Raw genomic sequence first — 12,663 nt, 5'->3', positions numbered from 1 at the left:
TGCAAATTTGCAGAGAGGCGATTCCAGTAGATCAGAAAGTGGAGAATTAAATTAAGGTCAGTGTATGTGTCAATCACAGTTTAGCAATGGTCATAATATATCAGTTCTGCAATGGTTATTAGCCTGCTTTCAAACTGATCCGCAGGTGCAGAGCAGTGCACTTGTGGGTTACCTGCACTGAGACATAGACCTCTGTTATATCCTGTGGATTTGGTGCGCTTTTCAGAAAGTGCACCACTCATGCAAAATATAATAGTCTGTGTGTCTAATACCATAGTCTATGGCAAAGTGCAGCTAACCCCACAGGAAAGCCAGAGGTGCACTGCACCTGTGGTGCGGGTAAACCACAGCAGGGGGCAGGGGCAGTAAAACTCCATGGTTTATGGTGACCCACGACCGGTTATCAAATCACTTAAGTACCTTGCCGTTCAAAATGTTGAGCACCCCTGATTTAATGGTAGACAGAATCTTAATACACGCTTAAAGCTCTAATGCATATGGAAAAAAAAAAATAATAATTAAAGATGAACGGACCTGCTCAGAAAAGGATAAAAAGGTTTGTTTGTTTTTTTGTGCACTGGCTATCTGGAACTTCCCCAGCCTTGGAATAAATTGGTGTCAAAGAGCGGCGCACACAAAGAATTACATATCCAGAAGACTTACAGAAAATGATAAAAGGTCATCGCGCAAACTTGTATTTACATTTATTATCATTCTGGCTTAACAATATCAGTAATACATGTATACACTGTAAGGCTAGAGTAGTCATTGGTTTATAGCAAGAATGCCGACGGTTTATTATAATGAAAAAAAAATTTATTGCATACTGACTAGAACCATTTCAAATGTCAACTCCTGTGCGCATTCACTCAAAATCATCAGACTACCACAATGAAATGAACGTTCAGGTATACAGAATTAGACCAGAGTACAAATGTTCCAAGTTTACACCCCATGTTCTACAGTGAGCTTTGTTAAACCTTCTCTACTAAATCCCTACACATGATCAGAACAGCCATCTTGTGCCTGAGCCGCAATGCAGGAGCTTATGACCTCACTTCCTGTCACAAGTTTCTAGTGAGCCAATTGGCTTGTAAGGTTTGTTCCACTAAATAGCTCCCACCACTGCACACACACACATTTGCCAAGCACCATCTCTATAACATTAAACATACAATCCAGTTTTTTTTGTTTCCAAAGTGACTTACAATAGTGCATACAGTTTCAAATACAAAGTAATGAATAAAAATATACGCTTTATTTTCTGGTCTGTCAGCACTGAGTACATATACAGTAAAATGAGAAGACTGGTCACTGAATAGGCTTGAGAAGATTCAGGAGGCAAAAAAAAAAAAGTATATAAAAAAAATTTACAGTTTCATTAAAACAGACCGCACATACTATGAACACGCAACATCCAGATGCAGACAGCGACAGAATGGAGGGGAGTGGTTTTCACGGTCAGTTTGAGTAAAGCAAAAAAACATGAAACCCTCCCAACATCAAACCTCACAAGTACAATGCAAAAGTTAGTGACAACTGCCCCGCTAAAATGAAGAGAAAAAAAAAAGGATGTAGCAATTTCAACTCTTGAGTGAAGACTGCATTTATTTGGGAAAGTTTATGAATTGGCAAAATGACAAGTACATTCTGACACGCTAATAAAAACAGTGATCCTAGGGACTATTAAAATAACTTTTGGTTAAAAAATAAATAAAAAAAAGAAAAAAAACCTAACAGATCACTACGGAAGTTTTTCTTTCTTTTCTTTTTTTTTTTTACAACTAAATTTTTTTTTTTTTTTTTTTTTAATTACATGAATCTACAATTACCTTTACCATCAACTCTGTCTATATTACTGCATCAAGCCAATAAACACTTAAATGCACTTCACAGCAAAAGATTATGTAAACTTTGTTTTTTTTTCTTTTTTCCTACTTCCTTCGCAACCCTGAGGGACTGAGAAAGAGCCAGTCACACCGTGTTTAAAAAAAAAAAAAAAAAGAAAGAAAAGAAAAAGAGGCACGTGCGCTCTCCCCCTACTGCCGCTCTGGTGATGCTTACGGGTAAAGTCTGCTTCACAGGCTACAACAAAATGTTCTCTTTAGTGGTTTTCAGCTGATTCCATTAAGGCCTACAGTTTACTGTCCTAGTGCCACGAAAGCCTACTGATTCCAGGCCATTGTAGCACAGAATACATTTTTTTGTTTTTTTTTTGTTTTGTTTTAAGGAGACGAGGCAAAGCCACATTTGTTGTGTTTAGTATTTTTCGATGGACTATGACGAGATAAAATAAAGTTAAATCTGTATATTGTTATTCTTACAAGCAGCTCCAAACCTGAGTATTTTATGGTTATATCTAAACATACAAAAATGTATGTACATTTTATTCTCCACCTTCTTGTAAACAGTTGTCCGTATAATCTGTTTTTATCCCTTTATCTATGAGACATGCATATCATACATTTTAAATATAGAAAAAGAAAAAAAAAAAAATTTTTGTATACACATCTGAAAATCTAAGCATCAAGGAACTGCTGGGTAGCCAACGCCGAAGGCGGAGTCAACCAGGCTTGAAGCAATCTATCGACTTAGAAGCAAACCCATCCGCTCTCTTATGTTCATAGAATTGAAGAAATACTGAGTTTTTTTTTTTTTTTTTTTGCACCTTCCATGCAATTACAGTATAATAACACTATCATATGTGGAGATAGACATTTCACTAAACCTCTTCTTTTTTGAGGGATAAGAGCAGCACTTAAACATTTATTGAAACTGCGGCAACAGGCGTTACCATTGGTTAGATAAGGAAGTTTTTTTCCGTACTAACTTTTCTGTTTTAAATTAAAAAAAATATATATAATATATACATGATAAAAAGGGGGGGGGGGGGCAAAGAGGGTTGGGGAAGTGGTGGGGGAGTGGGCAGGGAGAAGCCGTTTAAAATTTAAAAAGCGCTAATCACATGTTCATTCCTTGGGCACTTAACAGCGAATCAAGCATGTCGAATGTATCTTTGTAGTCCATATGCTGGCTGTTTGCACCGTACTCGTGACTGGCATCAGGGCCGTTGCTCTCCACTGGCTTCTTTTCCAGTTTCACGAGGGTGCTGAGATGCCCGTAGCCCACCTGGTATGTGACAGGGGGAGGAGGGAGTAAGGGATGGTTAAGAACAGTGTTGTGCGAGGATATATACTGCTTAACAGAGGAAGAACTAGTAGAACTACCTGAACTTTTGGAACTTTTGCCCATTTTGGTGTGGTGGTTGTAAGAGGCGTCATTGGAATGCGGCCTCTTCCTTGAGGAGCTGGAGCTCGAGGTACCACCATCCTTGGGCACACCAACAGGACTCCGTAAAACAGTCGTTGGCATCCCATCTATACAAAGTTTATTGCTGTTGTTGCTGCTCCCGCTGCTGTAGTGTGAATGGGAATGCTTGTGGCTGCTACTATGGTGCCGATTGGAAGAATGCTCTTTGTGCTTGTCTTTGTGTTCCTTGCTCACATGAGGGCTTGAGTGCTTGCTCTTGCCACTGCCCTCATCGGATGAGCTGTGTCGGTCTGCGGAAGAGACTTTTATTTTCATTTTCAAGTCCTCTTTGCTGGAGCCTCTCTCCGTCGGTGGGATGGGAATACGCAACTTAAGGGAACCGCTTTTATCCTTTTTGTCGGAAGAATGTTTGTCGGTCTTCTCTGTTGTAGAGAACGGAATTTTCATTTTGATAGGGGAGGTGACGGAGCTGCCGCCAGGAATTTGTCCATGTTTTTTATGTGACTGTTGCGGTTGATCGAGGTGACCAGCTGGGATCTGATCGCAATCAATCTCAACAGTTTCAAGCTTGCGTTTCTCTCTGTACTTGTCCAAAGACATTTTATGGGACATTGTTACAGATGGAGCATAAATCTGTCCATGGTGTTTGCTGCTGGATGTCTTGTGACCGTGTTCCTGTTTCACCGTATGCTCAGAACCTTTCTCGGACCGATGATGTAAACCAGGGTGGAGTTGAGCTATATTGTACTGAGCCGCCGAAAGGGAACCATCTTGCTTCTGGCTGTATGCTTGATCGTTTCTAGGCTGTTCCTGGTGTTGAGGCCATTCATGATGGGATGAAATGGTGAAGGATGTACCAGGCATGGCTAATATTGACAGTTCATCAGCGTTATGGGTTGCCTGAAGGGGCAAGCTTCCTGAGTTCAGGGCTACAGGTGCCGGAAATGCAGATGTTGAAGGTTTGGGAAAAGTGGCGCTTGAAGTGATGCCAACTACAGGGTCCACCAAAATTGAGTTTGGGACTAAAGAAGAGTTAAGGAGGGAGTTGTCAAGCTGTCCGTCTGCCTTGGGCTTCCTTGCAGCTTGGGTGGCCTAAAAGAAAATTGTAATTGAATAAATGTTTAGAAATATAAAAACTGGAGTGATAACACAAAAAAGAATAACTAAAATTAAAAATACAACAAAACTTGCAACTTACTAATACATTTTTGTTATCAAGCTTCTGGATCACTGAAATTTTTTATTTTTATTTTTTTAATAGAGTTGCCCAATTTCTTCTTTGTTCATTCCACTTACACACTTGTGCGGCTTGAGTCGCACGATTTTAATGCGATTTTGCCATGACTTGAAGTAATGCCTTGAGGTCTATGTACCAAGTTGCATCAAAGTCAGACCAAAGCAGTTCAGGGACTACTTTGAAGTCGCTGTGACTTTGAATAGCATAGATATGAATGCTTCATTGGAAATCATGAGGTGCGACTTTGCAGTCCCAAGTAGCATGACAAGTCCCACAAGTGTGAGAGAGGCCTAAAGCTGACCTTTGAGCAAAGAGTAAAAAAAATAAAAATTAACTGGGATCTGTAATATCAACTGAGTATTTGTATTTTTGCCCATCAATTTCTGAAATTTACAGAGCCCTGCCAAAAATGCTGTTAAAAATGTCGACTGTAGAAGAGGTACAGTGGTATCCCCTTCACTCCTAGCCTGCTTATTGGACACTGAAGACACACTGAAAAGCCCTCTCTTTCCTCTTAGCATATTCCTGTGAAGCACACTTGACTGGCTTCGGATGCCCAGATTGAAAAAGACTGATACCAAGTTGGGTACCTTTAGTAGATCTGCATCTATAAATGTAATTATTAATGAATAACTAATAAATTAAAAATGTAATTAAAAAACATTGCAGGCGTTAGAAAAATAGCCATTTCATATTTGAGGGCACAAATGAAGCTGCCTAAAACTGCAGTAAGTTACCATGATTGAGGAGTAGTAACCAACTGGCAAACCTAGAACACCAGGGCAATAGTTGATTTAATTTCAATGGACATTTGAAATGGCGTTTCAGAACAAAACTCTTTACCCTCCAGTTGCGAATCTTCTTCAGTCGGCTAGGCGTTTTCTCGAGAATTTGCAGGAATTCGTGCGTCAATTCTGTAAAGAAAAATATACATAAGGATTACATGCGCTGATAAGAGGCTTTTTCCTTTTTTTGTCAAATAATTTTAGCATCAAAGTGGAATTCCAGGTTATATGTAAGCCTAAAGGAGTTGTAAAGGCAGGTTTTTTATTTTTCAGTGGCGTTCCATCAAAAAACATAAAAATAAAAGTCAGCGGTTACAAAAAGCGTAGCCGCCAACTTTTAATAATCACACACCTTTTCCACGGTCCACCTCCCCACGGCACCGGCATTCTTACTCTGGGCGCCCGGCTGTGGCTCCACAGCTGGGCAGACACTGCGCTGTGAATAGCCGGGCAATCTTCTGGGACCTGTGACGTGTCCCAGAAGATTGCCGGGGGGGGGAGAGAGATCTGGGAGGAAGTGGGAGCTGGATGCCTCTACAAAGAGGGTATCTGCCCCCCCCCCCCCCCACCAAAAAATAAGACATGACAAATGAGGCATCTCAGGGGGTCACCATCACTTAAAGTGGAAGTTCCATTTTTGGGTGGTACTCTGCTTTAATGCATTAAGATTAAAAACCTTGTGTGTAGCAGCCATCCCAGCACCACCTAATACTTACCTGAGCCCCATCTCTCCCCAGCTATGTGTAAGCTGTCCAGGAAACAACTCCTGATTGGCTGAGACACAGCAGTGGCACAGGGGGGCGCGGATAAGTTATAGGCTGAAGGACTGGAATTTCACATTAGTTTTTATATCTGCTTAATGATCTACGATAAGCAAAGACCCAACTAACAGCTATACATTTTAGATACACAAGAAAAAAAAATGGTCAGTTTAACATTTCAAAGTAAATTGTTAGCCCAATTTTAATATCTTTTACAATTTTATATAATGTAGGGAATGACTAGAACCTCTGTGGGGATTTAATACTGTCTGAGGCTCATTTCCCCTTACTTCCTGGCCAGGGGCAATATTTTTATCAGACAGGAAATGAAAGAAGCTCTTCAACAGCAAAGTAGACAAAAGTAAAAATGCTTTTTAAAGGAGAATTCCAGCCTGAGTTGTTTGGCTGGGCTTCTCCTATGGGTCACAGGAATGCAATCCCCTTTGCACTCCTGTGACCATTTTCAGCAGAGAGTGATCTGAAGTCCAGAATCAGTCCAGGCACCACATCATCTAAAGTCTGGATCCACCAGTTGCCTGGACTGATGCCTGTCACAGCCTCTCAGCAATCCGTTGAGAGCCTGAGATGGGCGCTCCCCACCCCTCCACAGCTCAGCGTATCAGTGAGCGTGGAGGAGCAGAGGGGAGAGCTGCTGATTGACCGATCCTCTTCACTTGGGGATCTATGAGACCCGAGCCATCGGCGGTGTTCGATGGCTCGGCTTACCTGTCACCTTTAATATATGGTCTATTTTCCTGTTAGACAATTCACACCAGACAGGAAGCAAGGGAGAATTTAATGGAATCCCAACAGACCTGACAGGGGTTCTAGCCCTTTCTCGTGCTATCCAAAAATTACTGTTTAGTGGGGACCGGAATTAAAACACAGGATTTTTGACTTACCAGTAAAATCTGTGCAGGACACAGATCTTTAATCATTATGATTGGGTTATCTGCAACTACCTTCAGATGATTGGACACAAAAGAGAAAGCTGCAGGGACATCCCTATATATAACATCTCCCACTCTCAGCTAGCTTCAGTTTTGTAGCAAGCAATAGAGAGTCTATTAACAGAGGGGAGTGACACATGATTACTGGCAAGTCAAAAATTCAATTTTCTTAGTTGTATAGTATGAGATACAGGCTCAATAGGCTTAATTCCTACAACTGGGACATCCAAAAGCAGTCCATCTGAGGGGTGGGCAACACAGAAAACCACACCAACAGGCCCACTTTACAAAAGAAGTCAAGAAAGGCTAAGTTCAGCAGCTGAAAATATTACGCTCATATTTAGTGTTAACATGTTCAGCAACCTTCTTTCTGGGCAGGGGTTCCTCTCTCCGCAGCTGCTTTCACATTTGAGAACTTTCCAAGTCCAAGGAGGAAAGGGTTTCCCTGACTCCAGCACTGGGGTGGAAATCCACTACGCTAGGAGAACCTGACCTTGGGGATCAGATGTATGGGATGGTCCGAGTACAGAGTCTGTGCACCCCTTGCTGCCAGATCGTTGAGCTGCAATAGTCTGGAGTGAATTTGGCTGTCCAGAACAAGGCCTAACCATAAGACCCAAGAAACGCATGCAGGCACAAATTGTTGGCTTTCCCTTGCATGAGAACAAAGGGACAGACGTTTTTCCCAAAGCAGGAAGATCTTGGAAAAGGGCTGTGTTTAAACCTTAGGCCCAGGAACTCCAAATCTGTGTGATGGGCAAAGTGAAGACTTCCCCATATTGAAGATTCAACCAAAGCTCTGCAGTCGACACTGTCTACTGAATAATGGCCGACAGGGAAGACTGGTAGCAGGAGATCATCTAGATTGCCCACTGCATGAATTCTCTTGAGCACGAAGCTGCCAATAAAGCCAGAGCTAGTAATCTCCTTGAAGTACTTGTAGTACAAAGACGAACCAAACAGGCATTCACCTTTGCGGAAGCTCAACTGACCAGCATTAAAGCCAAAGGATCCTGGTCATGTGGATGGACAGAAGACTCATCCTGGAGATCTCACATAGCGTCCGCCAAGCTGTTTACACAGAGGTGTAAACCCATAGGTAAAAGGTCTGACTGTAAACTGAGGCATTCGAATTAAACTGTAACTGCAAAATAATCTGCAGTCCATCAAACCGTTTCTATTGGGTCATTGAACACAGGCTTATCCTCTACGAGAGCTGAAAGGCTCTTGTAATGACAAGAAACGTCAGGATCTACCACAGGGAGTGCACACATTCATATTAAACTAGATACTGCTGAGCAAAGTGTTTGAGGAGTGAGGCCTCATACAGGACAGGCTCCAGCCCAGCAAGTTGATTGTGAACATTTTTGCCTGTTAAGGCAATTTAAGGGACCCCACTGCTGGATAACATGGAGTGAGCAGACTCAGACTGCTCCAACGCAAAGCAGAGTATACAGCGTCAGTAAGGGTAACTGATATCCTTAAGCTTGGACCTCCTGAAGGAAAAGGGGTCATCCTCAACTACCACCTCCACTGTGGGTAAAGTAAATGGCCCAAGGGCAAAATTAGAGACAGATTTTGAAGCTGAAGAGATATGGCTGTGACCCCTGCAATGGCCTCTATTAGGCAGGAAATTCTGCCCATGAAATCGCGTCAGAAAATTCCTTTTGTCCCGGTGACATTTTCACTGGAACAGAAAATGATGGAAAACCTATAATTTTTGCCACAAAGTGTCAACTGTCGCTCACTTTGGAGAGATTTCCTCTCAATCTATATTGAATCTCTGGGAGAGAAAGTGACTGAAAATCTCCTCAATGGGACAGAACACAATAAGTTGACAGTGGTTTTAAGTCTTCCCTACTCTATACAAAACTGAAAAAAATGGCTATAGATACACTATGAGGACTGGATAAAGTTAACAATTGCTTTACCTTTCACCAAAAGTTAAACCTAGACGTCACAGAAAATATTTGAAATATTTAGGGATTTTAAAAAGAAACTATGCAGAACCTTGACTAATCTAAATACAAATCATCATTCTTACCATCCAACAATTCCAATGTAACCGTTTGGTCCACGTATTCCCACCAATGCTTGCCATCGGTCGATACAGGTATCTCCCAATTGGACCACTTACAGGCCAGGTGAATGCACACACATGCGATTACAGTGGGCTTGTACTGAAGGCAGAATGTAGTGAGGTGAAGGCTGAATATGTAGAAAAAAAAAAGAAAAGAAGAGTAGAGAATGACCATTAGTCACTTGTATTGAATATACAAAATAGAAATGTCAGAAGACAACAGTGCGGGAAGTTCAGTTTATACGAAAATGGATTGTTGAAAAACAAATGAAATCTGTATTTGAGATTTCGCATACCACCGTTCTTTCGAGAATCTACCAGTGTATGGCCAGCTTTACACTACAGGACATATTCTCTCATACATGCACACATGGTGACAGATTTGCTGATTACAGTACAGCAGGTTCTGCTTCCTACTTTGCAGCGCTATACACTACAATGGTTGGGCTTTCCTGTTATTTATGACAATGCAAGCATAAGGGTTAGCTGAACCAAAGAAAACAATGTGCCCCAAGTGGCCGATTGTTGTTAAAGTGGACTTTGCAGTAGAAGGCCCTCATCTTCTGTTCTAGGCAAGAGTGATGTCACGCTCCTTATATGAAGAATATGTGGCAGCCCAAATTTCACAAGATGATACTCCTGCAATCAGCCTAGGCATCTTGTGAGATTTGCCCTGCATTCCTCGGCAATTCAGAAGATGGGAGGAAAGCAAACAAAAACCAACGTTTCTTTACAGGTAACTTTTGCACAATGTACTAATGAATACTTGCCTTTCCTGCCGCCTGTGTCAGGCAACACTGCTCTGTAGCAGAGAACTGGTCCCCCCCAAAGTAAAGTCTGCCAATAAAACACACTTCTGGCAGTGCACCTGTGCAGTCCCCACTGGTTCCTCCCTCTGACCTCATATGGTAAGATAAAGTAGTGACATGACATCACACAGAAACCAGTGAGAAAAGAAGGGACCAAGCGATCTAACACTCTCGAAGTGTTGGCTTCCCAACAGATTTTAGAGGAACAGTTCCCGGTAACAGGCTGCTGTGTACAGCGCAGGCAGCAGGAAACTTAAATATTCAGGCTTCTTTACAGGTATGTGCTATCTTGAAAGCTTTTTAATTGTACATGATTAAGTATGAAAAAGCGTATAAAACACAAAATGTCAATTACTTTAAACCAAACAAAATGTGTGAACCGACAAACTATACTCCTTTAAAAGAAATCTGTCAGGATAAACATAAATTAGATAACGAGATCTTATTTTTCAATTGCAGTCTCTGGGGATGTCGTCATCCTTGCATCACTAACTGGAGAATCACAAACCCTGCATCAAGCATGCAAAGAGTGAAGTGGAACTTGTGACATGAATACTTATTTCAGGTCAATGACTCAGTAGCAAACGGAATACAGGAAACAGCCATGGTACGTGTACCTTTAAAAACAAGTCAGATACAGGCAGTCCCAGGGTTACATACGACTCATACATACAAACCGGAGGGAGACAACAGGAAGTGAGAGGAAATCTACCCATATGAAGGGAAATTCACTCCTGTAAGAATTATGAGGGGGAAAAAAGTGTCCTTGGCTGAAGCTTCATCACCAATCCTTGATTCCACAACAGCACAACATTTTCAAAATCCAAACTGTCACAGGGACAGAAATCTTCTAAACAGGGGCACACACAGCAAAACAAATGTTACAGGGGCTCCTTCCCTAAGCTAGCTACCAAAAACCTAAAAATATTTTATTTTGGCTGGCGTTATACTTAAAAAAAATATATATAATACCTGTGCCAACTTGTATACAAATTCAACTTAACCACTTCGGACCCAGGCCAATTCTGACATTTCTCTCCTACATGTAAAATTCCTACTTTTTTGGCTAGAAAATTACATAGAACCCCCAAACATTATATATATTTTTTTTAGCAAAGACCCTAGAGAATACAATGGCGGTCATTGCAACTTTTTATCCCGCACGGTATTTGCGCAGCAATTTTTCGAACGCGTTTTTTTCAGAAAAAATGCTTAAAAAAAAAAACAAAAAAAAAAAAAAAACAGTAAAGTTAGCCCAATTTTTTTTGCATAATGTGAAAAAGGAGAATACGCCGAGTAAATAGATACCCAACATGTCACGCTTCAAAATTGCACGCGCTCGTGGAATGGCGCCAAACTTTGGTATTTAAAAATCCCCATAGGCGACGCTTTAAATTTTTTTACTGGTTACATATTTTGGGTTACAGAGGAGGTCTAGGGCTAGAATTATTGCTCTCGCTCTAACGTTCGCGGCGATACCTCACATGTGTGGTTTGAACACCGTTTTCATATGTGGGCAGGACTTACGTATGCATTCGCTTCTGTGTGCGAGCTCACGGGAACAGGGGCGCTTTACATTTTTTTTTTTTTATTGTTAATTTTATTTTTATTTTTTTAGTTTTACACTTAAAAAAAAAAATTGATGACTTTTATTCCTATTACAAGGAATGTAAACATCCCTTGTAATAGGAATATGGCACGATCGGACCTATTTACAGTGAAATATGGGGTCAATAAGACCCCATATCTCACCTCTAGGCTGGGAAGAATAAAAAAAAAAAAAAAAAAAAAAAAAAAAAAACTGATCATGGCTTCCTAGCCAGATCGGCGCCGTTAATTTGAATACCGAGGCCAGGCGTGACGTCATAACATCGCGCCCGGCCTCCGAAAGATCATAGAGACTCCGGGGACAATCTAGTCCGCCGGAAATCTCTATGATTACTTGCTGGGGCCGGCAGATCCTGTGACCGACTCACCGATGGAAACGGTGAGTCGGTAGAAGCACCGGAGGGCAGCGGGAGGGGGGCGTCCCCTCCTGCCGCCCGTAAGAACGATCAAGCGGCGGAACAGCCGCTATGATCGTTCTTATGGTGTAGGGAATCGCCGGCTGAAAACGGCAATATCTGAATGATGTCTGTGGCCTCAGGCATCATTTAGATATAACCACCGAAAACCCCATGACGTCAATAGACGTAGTGCGGGTCTCAAGTGGTTAAAGGGGGTATAAATCCTTTTTTGTTTTTAAACATGTCATACTTACCTCCACTGTGGAGTTCCTTTTGCACAGAGTGGCCCCGAACCTCCTCTTCTGGGGTTCCATGTAAGCACTGGTGGCTCCTCCCTGCATTGAGTGTCCACGTTGGCGAAGCGCTCTCCTTGGAGGACACCCGGGTGCAGAGTTCTGCATCTGTACCCATTCACACAGAACTCGGCCCTGCCCTCCCGGGACTGTGTCAATGGGTTTGACTGACAGCAGTGGGAGCCAATGGCTGCGTTGCTATCAATCTATCCAATCAGGACATGAGACACCAGCTACAGATGGGTGTGCATGTTTCTGGACAGAGGATGATGGTGTCCAGGTAAAACGAGGGGGGGGGGGGGGGGGGGTTTGGGCACTAAAAAAGAAGAATGCATTAAGGTGAAAGACCATGAGGGTTTGTTTACAACCTTTTTAAGAACAAACCTACAGAACATATCCCGTTTGTAACCCAGGGACTGCCTGTATTCCTACTCTGAAAGGCTTTAATTTTAAAACCCGCCTGAATTATCAA

General features: G+C 41.9%; 1 protein-coding gene across 3 annotated transcripts in view; it reads right to left on the bottom strand.

Moving 5' to 3' along the window:
- The window catches only part of CCNT2 (cyclin T2), a 103,495-nt gene that overhangs the window by 65,682 nt on the left and 25,150 nt on the right, over positions 1–12,663 (bottom strand). Inside the window, exons 7-10 of one of the 3 annotated variants that reach the window (XM_077447809.1) lie at positions 9,048–9,211; positions 5,351–5,421; positions 3,228–4,362; positions 688–3,129 (exon numbers count right to left, since the gene is read on the bottom strand). In XM_077447809.1, the coding sequence (XP_077303935.1) occupies positions 3,062–3,129; positions 3,228–4,362; positions 5,351–5,421; positions 9,048–9,211 (1,438 nt within the window). In that variant the 3' untranslated portion in view covers positions 688–3,061. Of the gene's footprint in view, positions 1–687; positions 4,363–5,350; positions 5,422–9,047; positions 9,212–12,663 lie in introns of those variants that run through there. The other 2 variants (XM_077447810.1, XM_077447808.1) reach the window with 2 other exon arrangements.

The sequence above is a fragment of the Lithobates pipiens genome, unplaced genomic scaffold (assembly GCF_037356315.1).
Source record: "Lithobates pipiens isolate NorthernLeopardFrog02 unplaced genomic scaffold, aLitPip1_a1.2 Scaffold_22, whole genome shotgun sequence".
NCBI classification, from domain to species: domain Eukaryota; kingdom Metazoa; phylum Chordata; class Amphibia; order Anura; family Ranidae; genus Lithobates; species Lithobates pipiens.
Note: the sequence above shows the minus strand (reverse complement) of the source record. Positions and strands in the feature narration are given on the sequence as shown.